Source organism: Cinclus cinclus, chromosome 1 (assembly GCF_963662255.1).
Source record: "Cinclus cinclus chromosome 1, bCinCin1.1, whole genome shotgun sequence".
Lineage (NCBI taxonomy): Eukaryota > Metazoa > Chordata > Aves > Passeriformes > Cinclidae > Cinclus > Cinclus cinclus.
In genome coordinates this window covers 56530076-56545454 of record NC_085046.1, presented here as the reverse complement: position 1 = coordinate 56545454, position 15379 = coordinate 56530076, and the positions used below count along the sequence as shown (strand labels likewise).

General features: G+C 35.6%; 1 protein-coding gene across 2 annotated transcripts in view; it reads left to right on the top strand.

Annotated features, from left to right (window-relative positions):
- SLC12A7 (solute carrier family 12 member 7) overlaps positions 1–13930 on the top strand; it is a 61088-nt gene extending 47158 nt beyond the window's left edge. The window contains exons 19-26 of one of the 2 annotated variants that reach the window (XM_062498262.1): positions 867–1036; positions 1187–1318; positions 3471–3578; positions 6771–6887; positions 9037–9218; positions 10525–10539; positions 12422–12555; positions 13004–13930. In XM_062498262.1, the coding sequence (XP_062354246.1) occupies positions 867–1036; positions 1187–1318; positions 3471–3578; positions 6771–6887; positions 9037–9218; positions 10525–10539; positions 12422–12555; positions 13004–13095 (950 nt within the window). In that variant the 3' untranslated portion in view covers positions 13096–13930. The remainder of the gene's footprint in view (positions 1–866; positions 1037–1186; positions 1319–3470; positions 3579–6770; positions 6888–9036; positions 9219–10524; positions 10540–12421; positions 12556–13003) is intronic. The other variant, XM_062498272.1, reaches the window with a different exon arrangement.
- Positions 13931–15379: the final 1449 nt, after the last annotated feature.

Here is a 15379-nt window from a genome sequence, read left to right as displayed (position 1 = left end):
GTACAAAAGCCTTTTGTTGTTCAGGACCACACTTAAAATCATTCTTCTTCCAAGTCATATGATAAAGATTGTGATTTATGACTTACAGTCAACTTATGATTCGACTGTATTCTGGAATATGCATCTTCCAAAAACCCACACTTCCTAGGAAAGCCTGTGCTTCCTTCTTGCTGATTGGTGAGGATGTAGCTGCTATTTTGTTGACCACATCCATGGCAATCTAATGATGTCCTTTTCCAGTGTAGTCTTGCTTCTTAATTTAGTGTTCCCACTGACACACTCCAAATCATGCTGCTGCTCACTCACTTTTCCTCTTACCCTGTGTCTGGATGGAGGGGCGAATTGAAGGCACAAAAGGTAAAGATCACAGGTTAAGAAAAATTTACTGGAAACCATAACAATGTCAGTAACAAAAAGTGTACAAAAGTGAGAATGATGCACACGAAAAAATGCTTACCATGAAGCTCCACCTGATGACAGCCATGCCAACCCAATCTCTTCCTCTGCCTTGGAACTGGTGCCACCTAATCACTCCTTCCAGCTCAGAACTGGCACCATGATTATTCAACCAGAAGGAACCTCTTCTCCTTAGAAAGTACTCCCCACTGCTTATGGTAATGGTATGAAGTAGTGTGGAGTAACCTCTGAGTCCTAGCCACACCCCTCTTTGCTATTGCAACTATTAACCTTGTCCCAGCTGGAACCAAGACACCCAGGATTACTCCTCTTTTGCCAAAACACCTAGGGTATTCTTCTCTTGCCTCAGCAAAATTTGGGAGGGTTTAAACTTTTGAATTTAAAACAAAAACAAAGTTTATATATGAAAACTAGGAGTTCTTGATGAAATATCTTGTTTTCCTTTATAGATACTGTACGAGAAACAACTGCAGCTCAACAAGCGCTTTTGGTGGCTAAAAACATTGATTTGTTTCCAACGAACCAAGAACGTTTTACTGAAGGAAATATAGATGTGTGGTGGATTGTTCATGATGGTGGTATGCTGATGTTGCTGCCTTTTCTCCTTCGACAGCACAAGGCAAGGACAACACAAAATGGCTGGGATTTAACTTTCTAGCACTGAATGGTTCTAAACATGTCTAATTAAATTCTCCTTCACCTGTTTCAAATTATACATGGTAATAGCAGTCACAGTGTTACAAACTGTTATAATGTATCTTTTTGGTAGGTTTGGAGAAAATGTAAAATGCGGATATTCACTGTCGCTCAAATGGATGATAACAGCATTCAAATGAAGAAGGATCTTCAGATGTTCTTATACCACCTTAGACTGAATGCTCAAGTGGAAGTTGTTGAAATGGTTTGTTACTACATATTTTTAAGGTGCAACTGGGACTAAACTTAGGAAAACAGATTTAGCTTTTCTCAAATAAAGGGATACTAGCCCAAATATAGAAATTGAAAGATTGCAGTCCCAGAAAGAGCAAGAAGCATTGTTATCTTACCATGTTACAATGCTAGTGTACGTGGTGGTGAGTTTAATGGGTCTGTCAAGGAGAGTTTGAGATGTTTTATGTGTTAATTCTTTATTTATGAGGACTAGTCCATAGAGCTGGTTCATTCAGGCAGGAAGGAAAAAGTTGAATTTTTAGTAAGCAGTGATATGGAAAGCTGAATGTGCTTAATCTAATAAGCTGTGATGTATGGTATGAGACAGGATGGACTTGTCTATGTCTCCAACTGCTTATAAGAATACCTCTCTGGAATGAGGAATCCCTAGGCTCAAATTGGTTGTTCTTTGCATCACCAGCCTCAGCTAGCACTGAACAGCAGAACAGTATAGCTACAGTTTCACAAGTCAAGGTAGTGACAAAATGCATTTTGTAACTTTTTTTCTTTTTTTAAATATGGGTTGTAAACTGTTTAGGAGAGAGGACAAAAACTATACTCTGTCTAGGCCCACTTTTTTTGGAAACTAAGGATATAATTTCCAGCACTAAAAGGTGACTAGCATAATGTCCAAAGTAAGACTTGTGGGGGAAAGAACCCAAACCAAGTCTTTTACTCATTCTGAAGTTGGATGAAGATGAGTAAACTGGTTCAAAACTTCTACTACCACTAGTTTCTAGAATCACCAGAACTTATTAAAAGGTTTATCATGCTAATCAGTCATAAAAGAATTTTAAGAATTGTTTTAATTACTGAGGAAAAAATTACTTGTGAAAAATTTACTGTTCTTTGCTTAGACTATTAAATATGAAAATCTCAAATGCTGTGGCATGTACAGTTGAAAGAACACAGAGTGCCATGTGAAGGCTCAGCCTTAGTTGAATTTTGAGCAGAAGACAGTAAACAATAAAAAGTTGTGCTTGTTTCAGCTGGGGTAGAGTTAATTTTCTTCATGGTGGCTGGTATGTGGCTGTGTTTTGGATTTGTGCTGAGCACAGGGGTAGTAATACAGAGATGTTGTTGCTATTGTGAAGCAGGGCTTACAGAGAACCAAGATCTTTTCTGCTTTTTGTACTGCCACACTGGCAAGGATGTTGGGGGAGGTTGGGTGGAGACACGGTTGGGACAGGTTACCCCAATAGATCAGAGGGATGTTCCAGACCATATGACATCATGCTCAGTATATAAGTTTGGGAGAAGAGGGAAGAAGGGGGGAGTGTTTGGTATGATGCCGTTTCTCTTCCCATGGAACCTTTATGCACAATGGGGATGTGCCCACAGGAAGCAGTGAATTAATTTCTTGTTTTGCTTTGCTTGTGTGGACGGTTTTTGCTTTTCCTATTAAATTGTCTTTATCTCAATCCATGAGTTCTTTAGCTTTTATCCTTCTGATTCTCTCCTGAATCCACTTGTGGGGGAGTGAGAGTCTGCATGGGCCTTGGTTGCTGGCTGGGCTTAAACCACTATGTAAATATAATTAATTATTTTCTTCTGTGGATAATATTTAATTCTGAGGATCTTCAGAAGATAAGTGAGAAGTTGCAAGTCAGTGACAACATAGGTGACTGCTGTAAATTTTTATGCTGTATTTTATTTTTGAGCTGATTTGAGAATATATGCTAGAATTTCTTGCTAATGGCTTCTGTTTATGAATATTTCCCACTGATGAAAGGATAATGTGTTATGTGTGCCTAACAGTCACAGTTTTTAAGAAGACATGTGTACATGCATGCTCAGGTGGCAGCAAAGCAGACCCAGTTTAAATAAGTGTTTTCAACTCTTACTTCTTCAGCCTAGTTGGAACAGAATAGTGGAAAGTACCTAAAATGTAGATAAAACCACAATAATATTGTTACAGTAGGATAGCTCACTGTATGGAACTGCTGTTTGAAGATTAGATTTTAAGAATAAGGACAGAAGAGATTAATCAGTTATATGCTTAGGATTACTCTAATGCCACAACTATATCCAGGGACACCAAATGAATACAGGTATGCACTGTCTAAATGTTGTTCTTCTAAATAGTACTCTTCTAGTGTTTCTAATACCAATTTCTTTTTCAGTTTGAAAATGATATTTCTGCATTCACATATGAGAAGACACTTATGATGGAACAGCGATCTCAGATGCTAAAACAGATGCAGCTATCAAAGAATGAAAGAGAAAGGGAGGTAGGAACTTCAACTTGACAGGATGTTCTGTGAAGAATCAGAAAGTGCTGTCTTTTGGCTGTAGCTTCTAATCAGTTTCTAACTGGTCAAAAACTTTCATAACCGCATTGTGTTTCTCTACAACCAGTTTTACTTGCAAGGTTAAAGTTATGTGGGGAAAGAAATAATTTTTTATTTAAATAGATTTTAAGAGTTTTCCTGTTTTTGTTGAGTGCAAGTGTTGATTAGCAAAACTTAGATTAGATTTGAGCATCAGTGTGGAATACATTCAGAGACTTTCCAAACTTGACTTCTGTAGCTAAGGTTCATGATTATGCAACAAGACTAACATCTTTGATTGCGATTTGGTCTTAGGATCATAGAATCATTTAGGTTGAAAAAGACCTTTAAGTCAAGTCTGGCCATTAAGCTGATTCTGCCAAGTCCTCCACCACCACTAAACCATGTCCCTAAGTGCCATATCTACATGATGTTTAAATACCTCCAGGGACTTAACTTCAGCCACCTTCCTGGATAGCCCATTCAAATGATTGATAACCCTATCCCTGAAGAAATTTTTCCTAATGTCCAATCTAAACATCCTCTGGCACTACTTAAGGACATTTCTTTTTGTCCTGTTATTTGTTACTGAGGAAAAGAGACCAACCCCGACCTCACTACAACTGTCTTCCAGGTAGTTGAATGGAGTGAAAAGGTCCTTCCTGAGCCTCCTTTTCTCCATGCTAGAGAAACCTGCTTCCTTCAGCCACTTCTCACATGACTGACAAATACACTATATTACACAACATAATTCAAATTTCTTCAAATCACACACAGATTTAGTTTCTGCATTATTTTGAATGCTTTATGGATCAACTAATTTTTTTTAACCAAAATTAGGCCAACAAACTATAATCCCATAATATCAAGATGGAAATGCTGGTTTTGCTGCTCCCCTGTCCTTACTGTTTTGCATATTGTAGCAACAAGCTTCATTCAGCTGTATTTTTATGAATATTTGTAACTTAGAAATCCTTTCATTTTGGCTTGTGCTTCTACCCCCTCATCTATTCTGCTAACTCTTTCAGTATTATCAAGACTTTTTAATCATGTAGGAGATAGTGAATGCTCTGGCTTTGCCATCGCATAAATGATTTCCATCCCATGGCAAAAAAGAGGATTCTACTGTGTTTAATTGGTCACTTGTAAAATAGCTAGATTTTTTTTTTCCTGTGTCTTTTTTGGTGTTAATCATACATGTCTGAGCAGTTTTGGGTTTTTATGGGTTTTTTTATTTTTATTTTGCATCTCCTCTCTATTCATTTTTCCACCTCACAGGATTTATTTAAGGTTCCTAAGGATGCCTGCTATTGTTGCAGTTTATTGCTGTAAATCCCCTTTCTTATCCGTGTCATAGTAGTTTCCTTTCAATTTGAGCCTGCCTAACATCTTCCCAGTAAAGAAACCCAAACTTTTCTGTACATCTTATTCCATCTTACTGTTTCTTTACTGAACAGTAGTATTTTTCCTGTGGAGTTTGAGTGATTTATCCATTACAGATTTTGAAAGATGTAACTTCTACATGATTAGTAGGAGCTAGTGCTCTGTATTCTATAGCATGTGAATTGCAGAGGAGATGAAAGAACTCCTCTCAGCTCTGAGCTGGTTGGAATCTGGAACATAATTCAGAGCATTGTTTGCTTGGAAGTTTTTATTTCTTTCTATTCCCTCCATATAATTTTCTTTCTTTATTACTCACTTTTATCTGAACTTTACCATCACCATTATAGCATAATTTTCTTCCTTCTTATCAGGCAGGGTAAAATCTGAGACATTCAAGATTCCAATGAATTTATTTCAGGAAGGGTCTGAAGTAAAACACTTGAAAATTCCAAAAACCTCTAATACTTACTGCCTTGTCCAAAAATAAAAGTCATATCCATCTATTGTTTCTGATTAGGATATGTAAATCTACCTTGTTCTTTTGTATTTCCAAGAAAATGTGGTTTACGTCTTCAATTCCTCTGGAGCTACAAGATTAATATATGCACTCAGTGTGCCCAGCCCATTCTTACTCTGATAATCTTTTCTTAAATGAGCTGAGCCATTCTTTTCAACTTTTTGCTGATGTCTGAAACAATCTTTTTATTAGTATTGTGAGTTCAAATTAGCATTGCTTTTTTAAAATATCTGTCTCCAGGCATTCAAATGTAACCTGGTATTCCAGCTTTGAATAGTGAGTGTAATTTGGTTTCCTGTTACCACCAAGATTAGTACTTCAACCTCATTCTTGTGTGTATGCCTTCAAATGAGGCTCATTCCAAAGAGGAGAATTTGGTTTTGTACAGTGTTCATTTGCTGTTCAGTCATAGGCATGCTTTTATCCCTGAGCAATCACCCTCACCTTCCCTTCTTCTGGCACTTTTTAAAAATAGAACTGATTTGATCTTGTCTCTGGGTTTTCTTGTAAAACTGGGGATCAAGGACTCACCAGATTTTTGCTTACTTTTCTGGAAAACTTAATCAATTTGCTTCTATTTGGGTGTAAATATAATTTGTACCCGCAAAGCATAACATAGGCAACTTAGGTATAACTGGCAAACATTTATTTTATTTGACTTAGTCAATAGTGCTACAAAGGGGAAAGAAAATGTAGAGCCTCATTCACTTGCTTGCTTCCCTTTTTGGTGGTTGTTGGCTTCTTTCTCTGGTTAATCCTCACTAAGGACTCTTGAGCAAGGTGGTGATAATGGGACCGGTGATAAGGTAATAATCCTTTCCACCAGCAAATTGTGCTGGGTTAGGTTAGATGGGCAGAAATTTGGATGCATGCAGGTGAGGAGCACACTTATAGTTTGTGAATCATTCGGTTTTTAGGTTCTTACAGTTGAAAAGTAGCTTTTTCACATGCTTTAATTTTTCATGCTTTTGATTGTAATTCAGTGAAAAAATTCACCTGAATATATACATGTATGAAAGGATGTGACCCACAAAAACAAGTGAATATTTGAGATTCCCATAGAGATTGAAGGATTCAACTGGCTTCATGTTTTCACAAATGTCTGTAAAGGGACTTAATAAATAACAACTAAACATTTAAAAAAGAGGCTTATAAGCTGATACCATGTCTCATCTATTAAAATGAAGAATAATATGATATCTGCTTTTTCCTGTAGACTTTTTTTTTTGTCTTTGGTAACCTTTTTGTCCCAGATTCAGAGCATCACAGATGAGTCTCGAGGCTCAATTAGAAGAGAAAGCTACTCCAGTCCATTGTCCATTGTCCAAGATGCTCAGGCACTGCTGACTAATGATTATCAAGAGGAAGAGGTAGCTGGACATAGTGCTGACCATGACTAGACATATTTTCCTTTGCAACACTTCAAGTACCACTACTGAGAACTCAGCTACACATGAACAACTTCATCATTCATTGTTATAGAACACTTTTAATAATTTTTACTAAATTAATTATCTTACCCTGTATTTCTTTCCTCTAGATGATGCTTCTGTGACATGAACTATATTCTTTTTCACACTTTTTTTTCTGTAAGAAAAACACATTTCTGAGACTGTCTGTTTTCTTAAGAGCCAGAAGCAGGGTGTTACATTAATAAATGTATTTAGTGCTTTCATAAACCATTGACTTTATAGTTCCTCTACTGAAGATTCTTGGAGATTGTATTGATATACTAGGCTTTTCAAAGAGTGCGAGCCATTTTTATTTGCAAGTCATTATTAACCCATATATGTCATTACTGCATTCTGTGTGGTGACATGGAAATGAAATGGACTGATGTAATCTGTGAGTTTAGTGTGCACTTGAAGTGTTGTTCATATGTAAAACGTGTAGCCTAGTTTGTAGAAGTGCTGTACACCTTTGTATTTCCCTTTTGTCATGGAGTGAGAGAGCAACGTGTTGTGTTTTGTTAATTGAATTTAGTATCAAAATAGCACTAACAGAATTGTGCTTTTGTTGTGTTTGCATTTTTTAAACATGTATTATAGGTCCAGAATTTCTCTAGGTCTCACTCTCTTTCTAAAAATGACAAATTTTCTTCCATTGAAACACAGTTGTACTGAACTCCTCTTACAGTTGTTCCTTTGAAATTTTAGTTCATTGGATAGTGCTGCATGATATTTACAATATTGGCATGTATTTGTTAGCTTTTTTAGTTCTTATGATAGAACTGTAATCTAATTTTTTTTTTGATCTTGACTCATCATTTAATCATCTGTGAACATAGGAAGACCATTGTGCTAAGAAATAGTTACGTGAACCTCAGAACTGAACTCCAGAATTTGGGAATCCTGAGGATAGGGACTAGGAAATAATTTAGGGAATATACTGAAGTTCAAAGGCATTTGAAACCACCTGCAATTACAAATTTGTGAACCACTAGAGGAATTGCTTTTCTGAGAACAGAAGTAGTATTCACATCTGCTTGGATTTTATTAATGCTTTTTATTGACCTGCATGAAATTCTTAATTACCAGGAATGTGGAGGGACCATGACCATATCTAACTTGTGAATAATGAAGGTTCCCAAATGGAACAGGCACTTCAACTCATGATTTAACAAGTCTCTGAATAGCTTTCAGAACTGTTAAATATCTTAAACAAAAAAGCAAACAATCACATGTAAAAATAAATGCCACCTCCAAAACAGAAAACTCCAAAGCACAAAAAAGAATCCTGCCCCCAAATAGCAATTAATTTATAATTTTTAGAGTCTAAGGTATTGTATTTGTATTGCATTTGATGCAAGTAGAGAAGTCTACTAGTAAATAATAAGTAAATAATGTGTTAAGTATTTAATATTTTTTCCTCTGAAGAAGCAAGAGGAGTGGAGAATGGAAAACACAATATTTTTCTAACATGCACATGTGCTTTTATATTCTTGAAGTTGATTTGAGTTTCTACTGTTAAAAGGGAAGGCCCCTTCATGGCTAGATTGTTTGGATTTGTTACGTAATACGCTTTTACACATGTAAATAATCCAATTAAATAATCTAAATCTAGCTAGCCTTCAATTCAGCCAGTCTCATACTGGCATCATGAGAGTCATGTGGTAGTTAAGCTAAAGCTATGTGAAATGGACAATGTTTACAACAGCATCTGAGAAAGTAATGTAACTTGTGAACAGTGAGGGTACTGGCTTTCAAGTTTTTCACTGGTAGAACCCTGATGTTAATAAAGTACTCTGGTGGAATTCAACTTCACTTTAGTTCATTACATAAGTAATGTTCCACTTAAAATGTAGCTTGCAAATATAAACAAATAAGAGCATTTTTACAAGCAATTTAACTTCATGCTGAAGTCACAATAGTCTCATATTTGTTCACAAAGTAAGGTGCATTTTTCTTTAGCTCCTTTGGTTCTACCGCTGTGAAACTCCTTTTCAAAATTTTAATAACATGTAATTTACAACTGCTGGTTTTGGCTGAATCTTGGGGTCATTATTTGTTTTGTGGCCAGGCCCAGCTGATCCATGATAAAAACACTGCCTCACGCTCTGCTCCAGCAGTTGAAGCAAGCGTGGCTGCTGCTGTGCCAGAGAAAGTGCAAATGACCTGGACTAAAGAAAAGCTCGTAGCGGAAAAGCATAAAAACAAGGATTCCAATGTGTCTGGCTTTAAAGATATTTTCAACATGAAGCCGTAAGTATGCATGTGGTATTTGGAGCTTTTTATTTCATTGTGTCTATTTTAATGTGTGTGTGGGGGGGAGGGTTTAGTTGGTTGTTTTATTTGTGTTTTAATTTTTAAGGAATTCTGCTTTATTTAAAATTGAATACAAAAAGAATTTTTTCATGCACTTAAATGGCATTCTTATAAAAATAACATGGACTTGGTTGGAATAACTGTATGGAGTCATTCACAAGAATGTTTTGAGTGAAGTTTAAATATGACAGACTTCAAGCTGTAAACTCAACTTCTGGATTGTACCAGAAGGCATATGTGCTAAAAAGCTTAATGATAACTTTTCCTTTCTTCCTTAAGTGAAAAATTAGTGTATGTGTCCCTGTATTTTTATTGTGTTTGGTATTAGAGGTGGTACCAAAGAAGAAAATAGTCTTTCAAGATGTTTAGCTTGTGTTTTTTATTTTGGGTGCATGTTTTTTGGGTGTGGGGGATGTTTTGTTGGGAAGAGAGGAGGGATTGGTATTTTTTTTGCCCCTGCCCCCCCCTTTTTTTTTTCTTTTTTTTATTTCCTTTTTGTTTCTATGGGTTTTTAAATGGATGTCCAGCCCTCATCCTGTAAATTAAAGAAATATAAAACTTGTGTAAATATATATGTTTTGCTATATTAAGAATTTCCTATTTAAATATTCCTTAATGTCTTTTTCTTAAATAGATAACAGCTACTCCCTACCTCAAACCAATGTAGCAGACACAAAAACAGTGACAGGAGGAAATAAACTTGTTTTTTCCTCATGTTGTGGTTTTAAGCATTCACATGCATCTTTCCTCAGTTCTGGAAGAATGTGCTTAGAGGCATAGCTTAAATTATTTTCTGTGCATGGCCAAACCAAAACTGTGGATATCAAGGGAAACCTTAATATCTAAATGAACACATCTTAAATCTAGGACTTGTAGGCAATGCAGTTAGAAAGCATATTTAAAATTAATCCTAAATTGTTTTGTAGATTTGCTTTGAGCTCTTTAGAAACAGTTTGCCTTCTGCACATTCAAAAAATTATTGTGCTTATGCCCTAAAGCATTGTCCTAGGCTGCATTATACTCTAATCATTAGGGGTTTTAAAAATTTATATATTTTAAACATTTCTTATTACTACTTTAGAATTGTGCAAGACACTGATTTCAGATATAGTTTTAAGACTACTATGTGTAGTTGGGTAGAAATTACAGCTCAAACTTTGTGCAGTATATTGATATTGTTTGCTTTAAAATGTACCTTATGGCATCTTTTTTTTTCCTATGCACTTGCTTCCCTTTCACATAGAGAATGGGAAAATCTGTAAGTCTAAATTTCACTTCATTTAAACAACATAGGCTGAGTTCTCTGGTTCTTGTGATCTTGTACATTGTATGCCTGTTTCTAAATAGTTTTGCAATGCATGTAGTCTTTTGTTCCTTGTTTAATATTCTATGATTTAGCACATCACTGAAAAAATATTCATCATTGTGACTTGTTAATGTTCTCTTAAATGTGATCAACTTTCTATTCAAGGTAAGTCACAAAACATGTGTTATAGTTTCTCTAAGAATATATATGTGCTATAGCTACTTGGACAATAGGGATTATTTGTTCACAAAGGGAACTTTCACGTTTCATCAAAAGTATGTTCTTGTCTGCCTTCTACCAATTCATGCATATGCAGAAATAACATAAGTTTGGACATACAGTGGATATGACAGCACACAAAAATGGAATTCTGTGTCTCTTAAGTGGAACTCACTTGAATGCTCTGCTTTTTTTCAGAGTTCAGCATTTTCTTAATTTTATCTGCTTAACAAATTGAGCTTCTTATGAAATTTTTGGAAGTTTACTGTCTACTGTATATGATTTCAGTTCTACCAGTGCTTGAAATGATGTTAGTCAGCCTCATTTTAGATGACACGAGCCTTTACTTCAGTGGTGGATTTTTGCCCATTCTGTCATAAAGTTACACCCTGTATTTTATTTTTAGTTTAACAATGTTTCAGTTTCAATATTTATACATCTCAGCTATACAGTTTTGCCTCTCTTCATTGTTCTTGTTTGGTCTTCTCAAAATGCAGTTCTTCTAAAAAGCAGAGCTTCAAGAAGTCCTTTGTTCTATATATAGTTTTTGTACAGTTGGTACTTAGCATAGATGGCCACTGTGATAGAGAGTCCCTCAGGAGGGGCTGATAACCTCAGTTTAAGAAATGTCATTCTCTTGTAGGGGGAAGATGGGAGGTGGCAGAGCATGAAGGATCAATTTGATTGATAGGGCTGGTTTCCACTGGCCATTAAATTTCAGGCCAAATGCCTTTTAACTGTTTATTTTAAAAAACAAAACAAACACCCCCCCAAACAAAAACAAAACAAAAAAAAACCCCAAACTACTTTTAGGCCTCAGATCTTTTGGATAAATGGGCTAAGGTAGACTCTGAATAGTTTGGTCATGCTGTAGCATATGACTCATTTCCAGCCTTGGCTGATTTTACACAGATTGCTGTTTCTCAGGAACTGTAAGGAAACCGTTCTTTTATTTTGTTCTGGAAAGCCATTAAACCATACAAAAGAGATATTGAAATAAGGACATTTTTAAAATCCAGCAGTTTTTCTTCTTGTGCACAGAACAATTGTTAAGGAAAGTATTAGGTAATGTTGATAAGGTGAAGGGACAAGCTCAATTTCAGTTCACTGCTTACTGCCTTACTGTTAAAACATGAGAAGGTAGCATTTTTTTCAAAATTCTATGTTGTTTCCAAATTTTCTTCACCATAGAAGCTTATAGAATTTTGTAATCTTTTACTGTACAGAATAAATACTGTCATCTTTCCATTGCATTCCAGTAATTTCATTGTTTGGAAATTCTTGTATAAATCCAGTTACTTTTTTATACAAGTCAATAAATGGGGTTCTTAGTGATTCTTGTCTGACCTTTTCAAACAAGTTTTTGTTTTATCTTGATAAAAGATAATTGTCAACTGGAAGATTTGTGCATTCTGACAATTTACTTAGAACTGCTTGAATTTCAGAGTTAAATATTATTGGCAAAGGTATTGCATTTTATTTATTTTGAGTATGTACAAATACTAGTATCCATGAAAATAGTTTGTTTTACATACTTGCAATTTCAAATAAATAACATATTATTCAATTATGTAAGTATTATGACAATGCTTAAAAATGTTTCTTTGCATGCTAGGAACCAGTCAAATGTGAGAAGAATGCACACTGCTGTGAAGCTCAATGGAGTAGTGCTTGATAAATCACAGCATGCTCAGCTAGTTCTCCTGAATATGCCTGGACCTCCTAAAAACAGAAAAGGAGATGAAAACTGTATCCTCTACTGTATTGATTCCATATTTCTTGAAACTGAAAATTTCATTTTGTGGTTCTGCCACTGCCTATTGGGATAACCATTACTAAGTATGGTAAGCATAAGTCTGCCTTTAAGAAATTGACACATTTTTTAAAAAAAATCTTGATAATGGGGGGAGGGGGTGGGGTGGTGGTTATTGATATAAAGGATTTCTTAACTTTGAACTAATTTTAAAATTTCCTATTCTTAGCCTTTTTTTGTAGGTGAATAGGGCAAAATTAGGAATTTCCCCCAAGTTAGGCCTCACTTCAATAACCAGGTAACAGGACAGTAAAGGGTGACACAGAAAAACTCTTTGATGAAATTGTTGAACTCTATTTTTGCATTATATGTCAGACTTTTTTAAAGATTACTAAATACTTTGTTTCTCTTCTAAATAAATTCCTTGACCAAATGGTATTTCAGACATGGAATTTCTGGAAGTTTTGACAGAAGGTCTAGATAGAGTTCTCCTAGTCCGAGGCAGTGGACGTGAAGTGATCACCATTTATTCTTAATCTGTTTGCATGTGTTTTTCAAACACAACACACCCCCACCATAAGAAAACAAAGTTTTTTGCCATAATTTGAGCAGCTTCATTGTGTTCTAGTGCATTGAAAATTAGCTGCAAGCTGAATCTTCTGATATGTTTTTTTTTCCTAAGAAGATGTTATATTTAATCAGATTTATGTATAAAATTAATAAGTGGTGAATTAATAAATGGTGGATGGCTTAGGATATTTATATGTAGCATATTCTGACATTTCTTAAGCTGTGGTAAAACAAAAAAATTGGTGATGCAATTGTATTTTTAAAGATACAGAAGTGTAAGCAACTTTTGATTATTTTAATATTTGTTCTGCATCTAAATAAAAGGGAAGGGTTTAAGAAAATGTCTTTTTTTTTTTTTATCAAAATGCTGCTATGTTGCTTCTGTTGGAATTAGTCACGGTTCAGGGACCTTCCTTCAGAGATTTATCCAGCCAGTCAAATTTGTCCATGATGTGCATTATGTGTTTTCTGGAAGTTCATTATTTGCCACACCTGTTAAAAATTACATTTCTGTATTTAAAATACTTAGGTAGCTGAAACCTCCAGGTGATGGCAAACAGACAAGCGGTGTGGGTTCTTTTCTATGAGTACCAACAGTTACCATTATTTTGCACTGTTATACCAATGATGAAACATGAGAGCATCCAATTCTTAGGAAGGCAGTGGTGCAGAAACTCCACCTGGTTCCAAATATAATTCCACAGTTGATAAACCACAGCAAGGTGGTTAATGAAATGCAGTCTCTTGTGTTCAGATATGTATATTTTGAAAATGTTCTATGTATGTGCTGCTGTTTGAAATAAAATCAGCTTTTTTTGAACTGAATGAGCTCCTAAGTTTTTTTTTCATTTGAAATTGTTGAGTAGTTTAATTTAGGAGCTTAATAGAGACTTTTTGCTTCTGTTGCAGTTCTGTTCCTTTTCAGGCACTCTTTTTAGGCACCTTTTACTCTACATCTAAGTAAATGTTGTTTAAGACCTAAAGTGTATCAGAAGGTTGTTCTGGTCTAAAAAGAATGGGTGTATTTAAACATGTAAACTATTATTTTGGTTTTTCCTTTTTTTTTTTTTTTTTTTATTCCTTTATAGCACAATCAAGATGTCTGTTGCTCAGACTGGAACAGCAGTGATGCAGTGCCCAAGTCTCTGGCTAGGCTCAAGGCCAGTATTTTTATGGGTGAATTCAAGTGCAAGGCTGGTCGGGGCAAAATGCCACTGACGCCTTATTTCTGATGATAGTTTTTTATATTTCTTAATGATCTCATAAGAAAGAGCTACAGGATAATTTTCCACCTATTCTCCCCTGCAAATTGCTGTCTCCTGCAGCCTTTAAATATATTAGGAAGTGAGGTAAGAATCCATTAAGTAATGGCAGTAAACATAGACCACAGATCCAACAGCTGCTGAACTCCTGAGGCTTTCATGCTTTTTGGTGTCAGGTAGTAAATGCACCATGATGGAAGAGGAAGTATGAGTGCACTTGTCTGTTGGGTACGTAGCTCTTTTGGATTTTTGCCATAGTTGCACAATATTATACCTTAGGTGTCATAAACTATGAAACACTATAACTTGAGTGGTGAAGAGGTAGATTCAGATACTAGAATGGTCTGAAAAAAAGGATTGTGCCCATCTTTGTCATTTGCTTTTTGTGGTGTTTCTTAATGAATTTTTGAAGTTAAGCTTAAATCATAGAGTAGGTTGTCCCGTAAATTTGAGAGATGCAAAGGACAGTGGTGTAGGATTTAGGTAGTAGAGCAAGCTCAGAGTTCATGTGTTGCTAGGGCTCTGAATGGACTGCCAGGGAGCTTCTGGATCTTCAAAAATGAGAGCTAGGAAAACTTTTAAGTCCTGGTCACACCTGGAGCTGGTCTCTTGAGGGTGAGGGTTTAGCTGCAGAACAGGCTTAGGTGGTAGAGCAAGTGCAAAGCTTTGGAGTTGGTCAGCAGCTGGACTAGGCAAATGATGTAGGTTTATTCCAAAACAATTTCCCTCTCTCCTCACCTCAGAACTCAATGACCTTGAGTAAACTGAGACCATTATTTGCCTGAAATACTAGGGTTTTTTCAGTTCTTAAAACTCTTCTAAGGATATAAACAAAAAAAAATGCAAATGGAAACAGGATTTTATTTTATGGTGAGGGTTTTGTTCTTTTTTTTCTGTATCTTTTTCAGAACCAATACCCATGAGCATTAACACAATGCACACATGTAGGTGGGAGCAGACTGATGTGTTCTTCAAGTTTAATTTGGGA